Source organism: Pelecanus crispus, chromosome 6, assembly GCF_030463565.1.
Source record: "Pelecanus crispus isolate bPelCri1 chromosome 6, bPelCri1.pri, whole genome shotgun sequence".
NCBI classification, from domain to species: domain Eukaryota; kingdom Metazoa; phylum Chordata; class Aves; order Pelecaniformes; family Pelecanidae; genus Pelecanus; species Pelecanus crispus.
In genome coordinates this window covers 47,604,813-47,619,684 of record NC_134648.1, presented here as the reverse complement: position 1 = coordinate 47,619,684, position 14,872 = coordinate 47,604,813, and the positions used below count along the sequence as shown (strand labels likewise).

Sequence of the window (14,872 nt, the reverse complement as noted above, 5' to 3'; positions counted from 1 at the left end):
CAAAAATGGATCATTATCTGAGAGCACTGGATGCGTATTTTCCTACTTAGCCGTCAATGAAAGTGGGCATTCTTTCTGTTCAGCACCATGAAAGATTCTACTGCCAATATCAGTGAGCAGATGATGAGTAAGAACTAAATCAGGATCAAAACTTACTGGATTCTGTAGTGAAGGATTTTCAAGACAAAAGTGAAATCACTAGTCACCAACCTCTGACTACGAGCCAAGCATGGGACTACCTAGCTATTCTCAGTTCTGTCAGCAGAAATGATGAATTTTTCCTTTTTGCTCCATTTCTTCATTCACTGAAGGACCAGAGTACGTAGAATCTGTTACAGGTTGTAGTTCTGGCATAAGTTATTTTCTTTGAGAGCCACTTCCCATCAAGCAGATGAAGACTGACCTGCTAAACATTCAAATCAACTGAAACAAATGGCAAAGATTATGGAATGATATTTCTGTACTACAGAAATAGAAAAGTTCTGAACTTCAGGAAACCAGGAAAACAACAACAAAAAAACCCCAAGCCCTTCAGCCTGTTCTGATCAAACAGTTTGACAAACAGTCTGCAATAGTATGTTTTCATAACTGAAATTTTGCCTAAATTGAAGATTGATACATTTTCTCTCTGCTCTCATCAGAGTAAAGTATAACTTTACATGTATTCTCTGCTTATCTCTTTAATTCTACATGCACCACAGAATAAACAGTGTGACCCGTCTAGGTGTTATCTGCTAAAATAATTTTCAAAATTGTTAAAAACAGTAAACAGTATGGTCAGTTCTGTCACATGCTATCCATTTGCATGCTCCAGAAATATTATTTAGCCTGGAAAGGAAAAGGTTGAAAAAGATCTGGTTCAGCTATATTACCAAAAATACAGACAAAACTGTTATCAGTTCTTAAAAGTCAAGAAACAGCACCAACTCGCAACAATAGTGTGCCACTCCAGTTTTGTTATGGACAGCTGAGGATAGACTGAAACACGTTTTACACATACCTGAGAGAGTAACTTCTCCAAAGCGAAGCTTGCCTGATTTCCACAGCAATACACAATACTGATTTCTTGTTAACTGTTAGTTTCCCTTTGTCAACAATTCTCAGTCAGAATTCAAAGAGTACTTAGCAACATTTAAAAAAGAAAGTATATATGCTACATAATAGTATGTGTACACGGAAAATGCATATTTATTACCTTCCATTTTAAAAACGCTGCATTCAGGGAGCTTGATTTTCTTGTATGAAACACATTCAGGGCATAACACAAGTTCAGCTATTCCCCTCGTTTACCAAAGAGCTTTCAATCATGCACCACAGACAAGGCTGAGAAACATCCAATAAACCAAAACATTAGAATGGCAAACAAAACTATCTATTAGCACCACGGCTCTCCTTTAACAGCACGAACTACCACCACACCAGAACTAGTTGATTCACCAACCTAGACGCGAACTGCAATGTAATCACTCAGCAGAGCAACAAAAAGTAGCAGAGAAGGAAATTCAGGACTTCATTTTCTTCCCTCAGAAAGATCAGGAGAAAAAACTCAATTCAACAGTAAAACAGCAATTATTTTTGGATTAAACACCTTGCCTGGTTACAACATTGTTAACACAAGGCATCTGCTTCAAAACCTGAGAGGAAAAAAGAAAGTTTTCATCAGCAAACCTGATACTGTGCAGAAGTGATATACCAGCATCTATGAAGAATTTGTACCACTTTTAATAGTGTGGACTGCTATTGATTTATCTTTTTTAGCAAGCTAAACACTTTTATTAAATGAATAGAAGGGTATAACTTCTGGTCTTTGTTGCTTCTTTTAATGATGTTTGTCTATGAGACAGTAGACTTATGAATGGAATGAAATACCCTGATAGGGATCAGTGTTGACTAAAAGACATAGTAAGACCAAAATGAATTTTCTAGGCTGCCTTCCAGAGAATTCCGTAGTACCTGTTTTCAAGTTGAGCATTAAAGAAATGTTTTTCATACATTACTACCTTGAGTATTTCAGAGCCATCCAACAGAATTTATACTCATGTAGTAATGGAAATTTGACATAATTGAGAAACTAGGATCCAAAAAATAACAATTGTTCCTGCTCTCCAGGAAGAATGAGAACAGTCTGACTCCTAAAGGCCAGCAAAACCTGGGGCCTCAATGGAGCTGTCTATGAGAAGAAGAGCAGGTGATAAACCTAGAAGACAGGACACATTCCAGAATACAAGCACAGCACCTCTTCCAGGTAAGGACGGTTCTGAGCACGGTCAACATATGAACACAGACCACATTTAAAATGTCAAACAAAAACCATGCTATATGGTCCACCAAGAACACCAAGTTTATAGTGAAATTTATTGGTCTGCTTCCTAATACAATAAGCTACAAGGTACATACAGTATAAAACGAGAACGGCCACAAAGCAAAGGTTATAAACATTCTGTGACGGTACAGTGGAGGTAACATCTGTCTAATCCTTCCACTTTATTCCACAAACAGCAGCTAAAACTACTGGCCCTCCCCCTCCCTCCCCTCCAAAAATATTAAAAAGTAAACTGTCTCTCTCACTTAGGAGCAGCGGGATTTGTTGGTTTTTTTGAGGGCACTGGTTATCTGCCAACATCTCAAGAAAATTGCTGAAACTAAAGTAACAAAGAAAAACTGTGAAGGTGGGAGTGACATGACCCATGCAAGATGCTCATGACACCTTGGTTCACTTCTCCTCAGAGCAAATGGCCTGTAAAGAAAGGAAAAGTTTGTTACACCAAGTAAAACAGCAATTAACGTGGTCAGAGTTAAGATATAGTAAGCAAAATCTGAACTAGACAGGACTAGGCACACAGCTAAACTACTCTTTTAATGAAAACATAATCTTCCTGTTAATAAATTAGGTTTGGAGATTGACAGCTGACAATCCATCTCCTTTTATTTTTAGATGCTGTACAGGAGGGTGCACATTGACATGGGCACAGCTGACAGCTGACAACTATTATACAAGGCTCCAAAATGGAATAATCTTGTCTGGGAGAACTCTAACAATGACATGAACTGCAACCTCAACTCTTAAAAAACCTAAAAAGTATCAAGGCTATAAACATGCAGGAAGAGTGAATACTTACCTTAAAGGCACAAAATTCCATTTAACCACTTTTTCATATATACTTGGTGCGGTTGAGGGCTCTCTCAGCAAGATGACCACTTTCATCTGTTATTTTCTCCCAATCTGTTTGTCCAACAACAAAACCAATGGCCCTTTTCCTGTCTGCATCTTTTTTTTCTTCTAGATCTGCCCACCGCACCTACGGAGAACATACTATCAGTAGAACAATCTCTTAAGAAATCCCGAGACAAGTCTAGGCTTTCCACTGCAGATAAGAGTACAAGAATTCTAATTTGTACTCATTTGGTTTTGGAAAAGGTTAAGTATTAAGTTGTTTTCCAATGGGTAAAGATGGAAACTACACCAGTTACACTATTTGTAATTTAATATCCCAGGTGCTCCATGGAGTAGAAGAAAGGTACAGATGATTAGCCTTTTCCATTTCAATGTAATTCTGAGCGATGTGTAATTACTACAATTATTTCTCTGTTCAAAGCAATGCTTTCTGCAGGAAGAATTATCAAAGATTCATTTAGTGTCTTCATTTTCTGTACCACCTGTCTTTCAATTGCATAATGGAAACACCTAGGAGATGACTATGAAACTACAGAAAGACAGTGTTAAAGAGCAACTCAGCAATGAATGAGGGACACTTTTCTTCTCTATATTCTGTGATACATTTCTATTTAAATCTTTCCACTATTTCTTTACACTAAATAATTTCTTCATGCATTTGTTATCTCCCATCTTTATAGCTGCAGCCATCTCCTCTATGGCTCTTCATGGTCATGCAGATCACTTGCATTCATCCTGTTCAAACATATATGGTCACTCCCTCGCCCACAAACCCAGACACCAATGGGAGGGAGTGCAACAGGGAGCAGAGAGTGAGGGAGGTGATGATGAAGGGCTACAGTCCAGAAACTCAGCTGGAACACACTGTTTCAGGACAAGAAAAAACAGTAAGTGAAGGAGCTCTTCCTTGACATTCTAACCGATTAGTCCCATTCAGGCTGATTTGTTACTTGGGGACATAGCCTTACCGCCTTTCTGCCGGCATCTCCCTATTCCACTTTCTACCTGGACTTCCCTAGACATTCCTGCTGCTAAGCAATGTCTGCTTTCTTCCACCATCACTTCCTTTGCCAATGCCTTAGTATCTCCATTTCTCACACGTGCTGTCCAGTACTACCCATGCTTTCTATTTGACATTACAGAACAAAACAAAGCCCAAACACCAACAGTTAACTCAAATTACTTTAGTGGCAAAAGCTGGTCCGTTTTGGAGGGGAAGAAGGAAAAAAAAAAAAAAAAACCAAAACAAAACCCACCAACCAAAAAGTATTACCTGTCCCTATTACCTCTCTTTCATCTTCCTCTATGATTTTTTGCCCTTTTTTTCACAATGGTATTTGAAGATGCAGCACTTTGTGTTTAGAACAGAACTACATATAAAGTGGTTAAATCCAACTTCTTATTACACCATCTCCCAAGCTTTATCCAAGGTATATGCAGGAGGTAACATCTACAAGACTTAATTGACGTGGAACCTACATAGTTGATACTTTCCTCAGCTGAATCTTTTTGAACATAAAAGAACAGTGTACTGTTTCTCTGCCCGCTTATTACAAAACCTAACAAAAAATAGCTTAATAAAATCATCATCTTGTCTTGGAAGCTGCACTGTATATCACACTATCTCATCACAAAACATGCAGCATAAGAAAAGGACTCTACAGGTTACCCTGAAACAAAGTGCATCATCTCCCCCAGCAAGAAATGGGACATGATTCCATTCTCAATCTCAAAAGCCATGCCATGCATAATTAATCTTTATTACCTCCAATTCCTCATTTTGTTGTAATTTAATCTGTTTACCTCTGGAAGACCCTACTCTCAAGAATATTTTCTTACAGAATCTAATCGAACAGCAAAATGAAAAGTGAGTCAGTGAAATTGCCATATTCATAGACACCGAATGACTTGATACAAACTCTTTTTCACAGAGACCGTTAAATGGTCATATACAGACGGTAAGTCACTTGAAAATTTATTACCCTTTTCTTTCCAGGTTCAGAAGCACGTGTATCATAGTCATCTGGAAGCTGTAGATAATCTTCCATTCTGCTGGCAATTGCTTCCCAGTCACGTTTCCTTTTAGTGCCAGTTCGCAAACCATCCAGCTTGTCTGAGAACAAACACAGAGCCTCAGAGTTAAAGGAGAATTTTTTTCTATTACTTACACAAACAAGACGAGAGTGGAAAAAATTTCAAAAGAATGAGCAGCAGAACTTGTACATCCAGCTTGTCTTGACAGGTGGAATGATGAGAGTTGAAATAAACTAGAGAAGACTCAAACCATTTTCAAGTTTTATTGATCTTTCACATTAACTGTGTGGCAATAACACTCAGTCTTGTTATTTGTATGAGGGAGAAAAGCTTGTTCTTCTGGATGTTCATACTATATGGAGTCTGTCCTTACAGGTACAATATAGCCACCAATAGCTAGGAACCACAGATCCACCTTTCTGTATTTGAACACAATACTAAAGCTGTAGCATTTTTCCCAAATTTGGGGTTTAATACTGTGTCAAACATGGCGTACATGCAGTATCAGGGAACAAGTGACGATCATATAATTTAATGCATCAAAGACAAGTTTTTGAGATACTGTTTCTGCTAAACAAAAAGCTCCTTGGAAACCCTGATCCCCCCTTTCTTTTTCTCTCCCCACAAGGAAAACACACTCAAAAATCCTCCAGGACCAGAAAAAAGAAAAATCTCAGAATCTTTTGTTTCATGGTGTAAGAGGTCAGTCATGAATATTTGAGCAGTACGTTCGTCCAACAGTCATCATTTTCTTCTTTTTCCTTATTGAACTGATAAGGCATGAGGAGAAACAATTCCATTCCTAGGTTCTAAAATTTTGTTCCTCTTTGGACACTTATTTTCAGTGAAAAGACACCACCTTCTTGAAATTATGTGGCAAACTGCTTTTGGAAAGGAGATGAAGTATTCAGTGTAAGATTATGAACAACAAAGCATGAAAATGAAAAACGGCTTTACAAGTCAAAGGAAATCCTAGTACTTATGTTGATGTATGCTACCATTTTATAAACCAACAATTCCAGTATATGCAAAAGGAATACTAAGCTTGGCAGTTACATTCTGTAAACCATTTCCAGTGATGTCAGTAACATTGTTTCAAAAGTCACTGATGTAATTAAATTCACCCACAAAAGGCCTCAAAAATAAACCAAATACAAGGCAGTATATTTTCTGGATAGCAGAAGAGGATGTTCAAAGGTATGTATTTAAAGAAGGTCAGTTCAGAGATGGTATTTTTACTTAATATGGGAGAGAAAAGAGCAACAACGGAGATAATGTGAGGCAATGGTGATGTAGACATGCTAGTTATAATTTAAATGCCACAAACTGATGAAGTTATTTTTCCCTCATATAACTCTGAAATTTTTAAAGACTCCACCTTTGCCCCGTTTCCCCGGAACAGATACAGAATTTCTTCTAAGAAAACATTTTAATCCCCCTTTGTCTTTTAAAAAAGCCAACATTTAAGAAAACTGTGCAGAATAATTGTATCTGTTACATGATATCTTGTTACACGATTCAGTTAAGGTTCTTCTTTTGCTCTAAGTTAAATTTGCCAAATTTGAAGCTCAATCTCCACAGAAAGACGGCACTTCCTCTAGAAGACAAAATTGATTTATACAATATTCCTCTGTTACTCCAGCACATAACGTACTTGCACTATTCCTCAGTATTACTCTCAGATCAATCAGCATAGATCATTCGTAGCATAAGGGTTTCCAGAAAAAAATGACATTGAAAACGAGAGCAACAAATGCATTGAGGAGCATTTAGGAACACGAAGAACTGAAAATTCAGGAGCTCTCTGTTGGCAAGTATCTGTACACAGACATATTCCTGTTGGAAGGTCACATGCTATGATGCAAGCTCATCTCATTACCAATGTGGAAGAAAGAGTTCAGTCTCCCACTCCCTGCTGCACACAGACCAATTGAAAACATCGCCAAGAAATGTGTAACTCTCAAACATCAACAGAAGAGTTCAGGAGGCGTTCAGAGTATGAAGTTCCCCTCTGTCCCTTTTCGTTACTGCTACACAGAATTTATTTTAAAATGTTATCTCCTTCCATGTTTGAAGTTGGATTGCCTTTCCAGAAGGATCTGCTTCCATCCATACTATTCTGGTTCAAGGTATGTGTGCCATGCGTAGACACACCACAGAAATGTCAAAAGCCTACCACAAAGCATTATTTCAGAATATTCTTTTCTGAAAATGAGACAAGGTGTTGTTTTGTAACAATGGTGCCCGTAAATATTTATGGCAGATGATTATTTAGTGTTAAATTATCAAACATCATTTTACCATTTCAATTTGAAAAACAATGAAGCAGCAGCATTTCTGAAAACCCGCAGAACTTAAAAACTCACCTTTAGAATTTTAATAATAAAGCATCTGAAAGTAACTCACTTTAGCTCTTTCAAAAACTAAGTGAATCAATCAGCTACATTTTTGCCCTTCTTACACAAAAGCCACAAAGTTTTATGTAAAATGTTATTTGCATTCCAGAGAAAATTTTACAATGGTAGCAAAACTTCAGCTATGCCAGAGCTCATTTCTCCTTTCCTGAAAGTTTGCAGAACTCACCACTAAGCCGCACTTTGAAACAGAGTATTGTGCTAAACATTTCGAATATAGTAAAATTTTAAAAATGTGAGTCTGTTTCTGTAAATTTAAATACAAGAACCCGTGTGCACTATGCACTGAGACAGACCAGTGATTAGACTTTAGAATAAAAACGTGGCTGCGCACTCACAACACATAAGGAAATGATATACCACACACACACTCAGAGGAATGCATCACCCCTGCCAAAGTAAATCTGAACTAAAGCAAGAGCTCTGGGGTGTACGGTATGGTGATTGTCACAAGTCAGTGTTGCAGCTAAAGAACTCAAACTTTTCAGACATTTTCTGAGGCTTACTACAATCAGTAAGATCTTATTGTGCTTTCCTGTAGCAGCATCTACTCAGAAAGAAAACAAAAAAGCAAAACAAGACTTACTGTGTTGCTTTTTTTTTGATTCTGCACTTATATCACTTCTGCAAATGTGTGCCCTCTGGGACTGACAAAATAAACCTGATGGGCAGGCCAACTCCCAGGAAATAACTCAGCTTTGGAGTAACAAATGCATACAACAGTTTACATGCCTTTCAGGAAATAATTTTAATTGGTCATCTACAACAAAGTCTTATTGTGAACTAAATATAATAATTCTTACTCACAGACTGCAAGTGCTTATAATGCATACCTTGAGCTATAAGTTGTCTGCTCTTGCAGAGCAATTTTTCAAAGAAACAGCATTCATTACATAGGAATGCCTGGCTTTTTTTAAATGTATGTTCTGTCAGAATCTACTTTTAATCTATAGTTCTATATATTTATAAAAATGAATCTAGAGGGTAGTTATAAAAGTAAAATCGCAAATACACATTTAATAGAAATACCTGTGTCTTGCAGCATGCTAACATCCAGTTTGTTAATGGAGTTTGATTGTTAAAGGATTATTGCAACAGCCTTGCAAGTAACTTACTTTAGCATAAAATTTGACTCTGCTGCTTGCTCCCCATTTTACATTAAAGTGGAGACCATATAAAAATCCTGTGTTTTATATTATGGAGTTTTCATATGGAAAGAAATGCAGTACAGTTCTTTGTTGCTATTTGTTAGCAGTATTTGATCATGAGAAAGGTAAATTTTGAAAGCTATCTGTAAATTCTTGCTGCAGTCCCAGCCTCCACATTGCTAGAAACTACACGTAAAACTTAAATATTTTTAGAACACACTTTGGACTCCTGTGATATTTGTAAAACACACAGGATGACTTCAGGTTCACCATATGCAGCGCAATGCATCTGTTCCTACTACTCAGTATTTAAAGAGGTCTGTGTTCTTTGGAATACAACACAATGTATCAGAGCATTCTTCAACAATGCAGTTTCCCAGTACTATGATTTCATACATAATTGGGGGGGGGGAATCATTATAAACTTAAGAAATAATCTAAAGATATTAAAACAATCAACTCATAGCAAAAATGCAGAGCAATCCTGAATTAATTCTGTCTGACTGTCTAGCTGTTTGATACACTGGAATCATCGTGCACAAGGCTCCTCCAGTTGTACTGCAGGTGCCACAATGTCAATATATTCCACAAATATTTAAATGACTTAAATGAGAGCACAGCAGCAGAAAAGATGGTGCAGCTAAGCAGTTAACAGCAAAAGATGAAAGGCTGCTTTATTTAAGCCAGAACTTCTAATGCTATTTCTACGGTGCAGTTGTGATTTTGGTTATTGGAAAGTAATGATATACAGGGCTGTACCACACATGCAGAAGCAAACCTCAACATGTTAAGACATGCTGTGTCCCATTCAGAATTTTGTTACGTCTCATAGATGTGACAGAAAATAGAGGTTTTATGCAGATTGCATTGACAAAATCTTCACTGTTCAGTGAAAAAAAAATACCAAAACCAGTCATAATGACTGGAAACCCCTTTCCATGTGTACACCTTCAACCATAGCCGTGGTGCATGCATTTCAGCCTGAAAGTTGCTTTTGACTTTGACAGAATCCTAATATTAGCACTTAGGTCTAACACAATCAGCAGCACTAATCAGAACAAAAAGTGCAGCAAAAATAGTGCCCTTGTGCTCCTGGAAAGTCCATTTTGCATCCTATTAAGAAGAATTCTAGTACTCTCCTGGAACTGAAAAGCATAATGAACTTTTAACTTTTCAGTACCTAAGTTGTTGAAAAGATACACTGAGGCCTAATCACTCAGAACCAACTTCAAAGCATGGCACTACTTTGTCCTCACATGAGTCAGTATTGGAGCGCAAGAAACATCTTCAACACAGTTAGCTACTAGGCATGTCTCCAAGAAAGTAAGAAGTAACTGATGACATTTAGGCTTGAAAAAAAGGTATGCAGTATGAACAAGAATACAGTGCAATGTAAGTTGACTCTTTGCTTTTTATAATACGGAAGAGATGAATAAAGAATAGAAATACCGCTTTTTTAAAATTTTAAGACAAAGTACCTTCCTTGAACAGATGGAAGAACAGTTAATGAGTGTATAAAACAGTGATGGTTACAAAGTCATAACTCCCTTGCCTCTGGCAGAAGACAAATTCCTTTTCTGTACAGAAGCTTTTGCAGTTTTAGACATGTGTATGAGATCAATAAATTTATTTGTCTTTGGTAAGGAGGCACAGTAAAAACAAAAATTCAGGTTTTGCAATCATCATCAGATACCAACTATAAGAAACAGGAAAAAATAAATACCCACCTAGCTTTGCCTCAGAAGTGTCCATCTCCCATTTGCTTTTCGGAATGTAACCCTAAATCATACACAGAGAGAAGCTCGGAGGATTAGAGAGAGACACACATGCATATCACTTTTGAACTGGAAACAGCATTATAATGGGAGCTTAAAGTATTTCTTTTTGTAATGCACAATTCTTGTTATCAGATGAAGGAAACAAATTACTCAGTATTTCAGAACTTCTGCATCCACTTCCCATTCAGTGATTTTAGCAGCCCTTGCAAAGCATTACAAGAGTGCTGCCCTCTGCAAACACAAAACTCCAGAATGAGCCTAACAGACAGCAATGACGCTGTGTGCACAGTTACTGTATTACATTATCCCAGCTGGCAAAGTTATTGCAACACAACTTATCAGACATAAAGAATATTCAAAGCTTTACAAATACAAATGAAAACGTTACCATAGTCATAAGCTTTTAAGAATATATTCCCAGATTTACAACACACAAGCTTCACTTAATAATCCTTTTGAAGGGACATACTAAGTTCTTGTATGAATGGTTAGTCCACAACTAAACAAAATTATTTTTTTAGTTTAAATGAGAGTATCTACTGAACCACTAAGATTTAAGTATTATTTTTCATTTTAAAATAACCCTCTTAGTTCAATGATTCTTTTAAAACATTTTTTCCCTACAAATAATGTCATCATGTGTTTTACATGTATTGATCTTTAGCCAGTTTATTCCTTGTAAATGAGCATGATATTAAATTTGGCAAAAAGGTATTTATTTTAGATATCTTCTTGTAATCTTTTCATTTTATACTCTAGGACAAGTAAATCCTTACTAAGCAACCCCTTATAACTCATTTCAGCTATTCAGATTTGTTATAAAACTACTTATGTTTCTCTGCAATCACATAAAAAGCTCAATGTAGTAAAATGGAACGCCTGTGAGAATTTCATTATTTTAAGAATGATTTCTAGTAGAGAGGGAAAAGAACTACTCTAGAAGATTTCAATTTCAACAAGAAAACAAACAATCCACAGACCAGTTTTATTCTACTAGCTTCTTTCCTGCTCTATTTATAGGTTGCCTCCACTGTGGTAAACATATACGTGTATTTGTTAATGCTAAGGGTTACTAAATCAGAGTGCACTATTCCAGAGAGCTACACTGGTTTTGATTATGTTCAGCATTGCTCTTCCAAAATCCTTGACAGACCTCTTTTCTATCAAGTGTATATCAGTGACTTGAGATTATCTGATCTCTGTGTTTTATTGTTTTTAATCAAGTCTGTAATTAATACAAACAAACTATGACAGTTTGTGCTGCAATATTTCCTTGTAACAAATAAATAAAACTCATGTATATATGTATATTTATACTTTTAAACCAAGCTGCACATTAAAATTTTCTCAGAAAATTTACACCACAGCTAGAAGCCTGTATTGAACAAAGTGATGTGTAATACACTCGTGAGAACACTTAAGTTAAATTCATCAATAATTCATACCATCAAGCACAGAAAAGCAAGAATTGTCTGAATGCTACAAACAACCCTATGGGAGTTGATAATAGCAACAAAAGAGTGACTTTGATGGTGTGAAATGGCCTACTGTGTGCTGAATCTGTACAATATCCCAGTCTTCAGATAGGATAAGAAAAGATTCAGACTTCATCCTTCAGTACAAGACAGTCGGACATTTCAAGGACATCTGCCAGACAGCAGGAGCTTCAGACCTCTCTTTTTCCACAGGATTAAATGAAGCAAAATGAATTGAAGAACCCTTACCAACTGCTCTCAAGAAGGCAACAGATACCAAATACAGTGTACTGTTCCACCTTTCTGTCTGACATACCTCCCCCTGAGATTTGCCATGTGACTGAATAGCAGAGATTACATACAGCAGATAATTCTTTGCTAATTTTCATCTCCTGTGAATCTGAATAGAAAACATTCTTATATGTATACTACTTTTAGTTATTAATAACTTGCATAGTTTTCACCACCAAGCTTTCTCCTTGTCTCATAAAGAAAAGGCCTATTGTTGTATGTGCTGCACACTTAGGACACTCCTCAGAGCCCATAAACACTCACATACACACACACACACGTATGCACAGATGTCTCAAAGCTAGACAACCTTCTCTTCTAGATATAGCTCATTTCCAAGAAGTGAGACTAGCAGCCATATTCTTGTAAACATGGGTGCGTCTTTGAAATGTTCTAACCACACTTTATGCAGTCTCATACTCTGTGCCAAAGAATAATTTAGTAAAGAGAATAAATGAGTCATGTTGCGAAAAACAGACGTTTATTAAAATCCACTCTTCCTAAGCTTTATTTTTTTTTATTCTGTATTTCAACTGCTTTCTAAACTGCCACTCCTGAAGAATAGTAAATTTCCATCAAGAAAAAGGACTTTACTCATCTCAGACTTTTTTGGTTGCTTCCTGTTTATTGGAGTTTAACTGCTTGGTTGTGGGAACCAGGGTTTGACACGTTCAATTCATCAAGCGCTGACCAGCTGCAGCTCCAACACATACCAAGAAGTTACATTAGGAAGCCTTCTGTGGCCTTTTAAATACGTACCTAAAAACACCAGCCCTCAGGGCAATACTCTAACCTTCATTTATCCAAGAGACCTAATCCCTCATCTTGGAAATACCTACTGACAAAGTCAGCGAGCCTTGGCAGAGAAAGCATTCTTCTTCATAACTGTTGTCATATACTGTGACAGTCGAGAAGAGTTCTTTAGACATGTGAAAGGAAATAAGCTAAGTTAATCTTTGCCCATTCTTCCCATCCCTCCACTTAGTGTAATTCTTAGATAATCTGGAACACAGTGCTATAGTGTACTGCAATTTATAAATGTCTGTAGAGGCATGTTGCCACGCTCCACTGATAATGCTGTTTGTGGAATAGACTCGCAGATTCTTAAAAAAAAAATCAGTCAGGAATAATATGATTTAACATTAAAGTTCTCCTAGAAATGTTTATGGAACAAATGACTAGAAATGTGTATATTAAGATCGCACTGCTAAGAATGGCAATGGGTTGGCATTTGTAACACTGAGATTCTCCCTCAGACACATTAACAAACATTTTGTTAGAGATGGCTGATATGTCTCCTACCAGTTCACTTTCTTCCTCCTCTGCTGTATCCTTCTTGACTTCTTCTTTCTGGTCTTCAATATTTGCATCAAAATCCTCCATCTCCACCTGGTCCAAAGCAAAAGCACAGACTTACAAGGCACTGCTTGACTTTTAAGTATTATCTTTTTAGCAGAGTAAGTAGAAGATTCCAAGTTCAAATAGAAGAGGAAAGAAAGGATTCATCTTGGAAAGTATGATGATGCAATACATATGAATACTGGCTCCATTTTGGCTTCCCTCAGAAGCAGGTTCCCCTCTAGCTAGAGAGTGACAAACTGTGGGAAAGTAAAAATTGTTTATTCTCTTCCTTCACATGCATTCTTTGTGCTACCAGTATCTGTAATAATAAGATACTTCTCTTGCTTCCCACACAATCACATTTCAAAACGTGAAATCTCAGAAAAATATCTTAAACTCGCCATTTACACATCACTGGAGTGGCGCGCTCTGCATAGAACATGTTTATCAAGCCTTTATCTTTTACATATTTAAATATCACAATGAAGAATAATAACCACAGAGATTAACATAATAAAGAAAATGGATGCTTTAAGACATATATCTAACCCTGCCCATCTAATGGAATACTTTCTGGGGTCCAGATCTCTAATGGAGATTCATGTGTATACTGTGGCATACCTAAAACTCTCCAAGTATGTACAGTTCTTCATTACCAGTAGTAAAACCTTGATGCACACGGAGCAAACCCCAAATACGCCCTTCTCCGAGTCTACTTGAGAGCTGAGCCTTTTGCTGTCCTCTTTAAAGATTACTATTTTCTGATACAAAGAATTTTGAGATTTAAAAATAACCTGTTGACATCATGACAAACTGCAAAGAGTAAACTCTCTTCCTACTTCAGTAGTTCACCAGTTTCTATGGCCATGGCAAGAGCTGTTCTGACAGCAACATGCAGCTCTGGTACATTCATGATGACCATATGATTAACATACTAATTTATTCCCAGAGCTCCTGAAACAACTGCCAAAGAAGAATGCAACAATACAGAAAGCTGACACACCAAAGATGCATGTCATGGCAAATTGCAATGGAATAAAAAGGTAGCATACTTGTACAGCAAGTATAATCTTTTGCTACGTCATTTATTTATTTCTTCATTCTCTGCTACAGGTCTGTGTTCCTCAAAGCAGGGACCGAGAGGTGTTCAAATTTGTTTATTTACTTATTTGTTTTATTGAACTACTTCCTCAAATTATGATCCAATTAATCCAGT

The 14,872-nt window shown here is 36.9% G+C and overlaps 1 protein-coding gene across 1 annotated transcript in view; it reads right to left on the bottom strand.

Annotated features, from left to right (window-relative positions):
• Window positions 1-2,357: 2,357 nt before the first annotated feature.
• Window positions 2,358-14,872, bottom strand: part of YLPM1 (YLP motif containing 1) — a 39,214-nt gene continuing 26,699 nt past the window's right edge. Inside the window, exons 18-22 of the mRNA XM_075713386.1 lie at window positions 13,618-13,704; window positions 10,499-10,550; window positions 5,158-5,288; window positions 3,120-3,299; window positions 2,358-2,737 (exon numbers count right to left, since the gene is read on the bottom strand). Of these exons, the coding sequence (XP_075569501.1) occupies window positions 3,153-3,299; window positions 5,158-5,288; window positions 10,499-10,550; window positions 13,618-13,704 (417 nt within the window). The 3' untranslated portion in view covers window positions 2,358-2,737; window positions 3,120-3,152. The remainder of the gene's footprint in view (window positions 2,738-3,119; window positions 3,300-5,157; window positions 5,289-10,498; window positions 10,551-13,617; window positions 13,705-14,872) is intronic.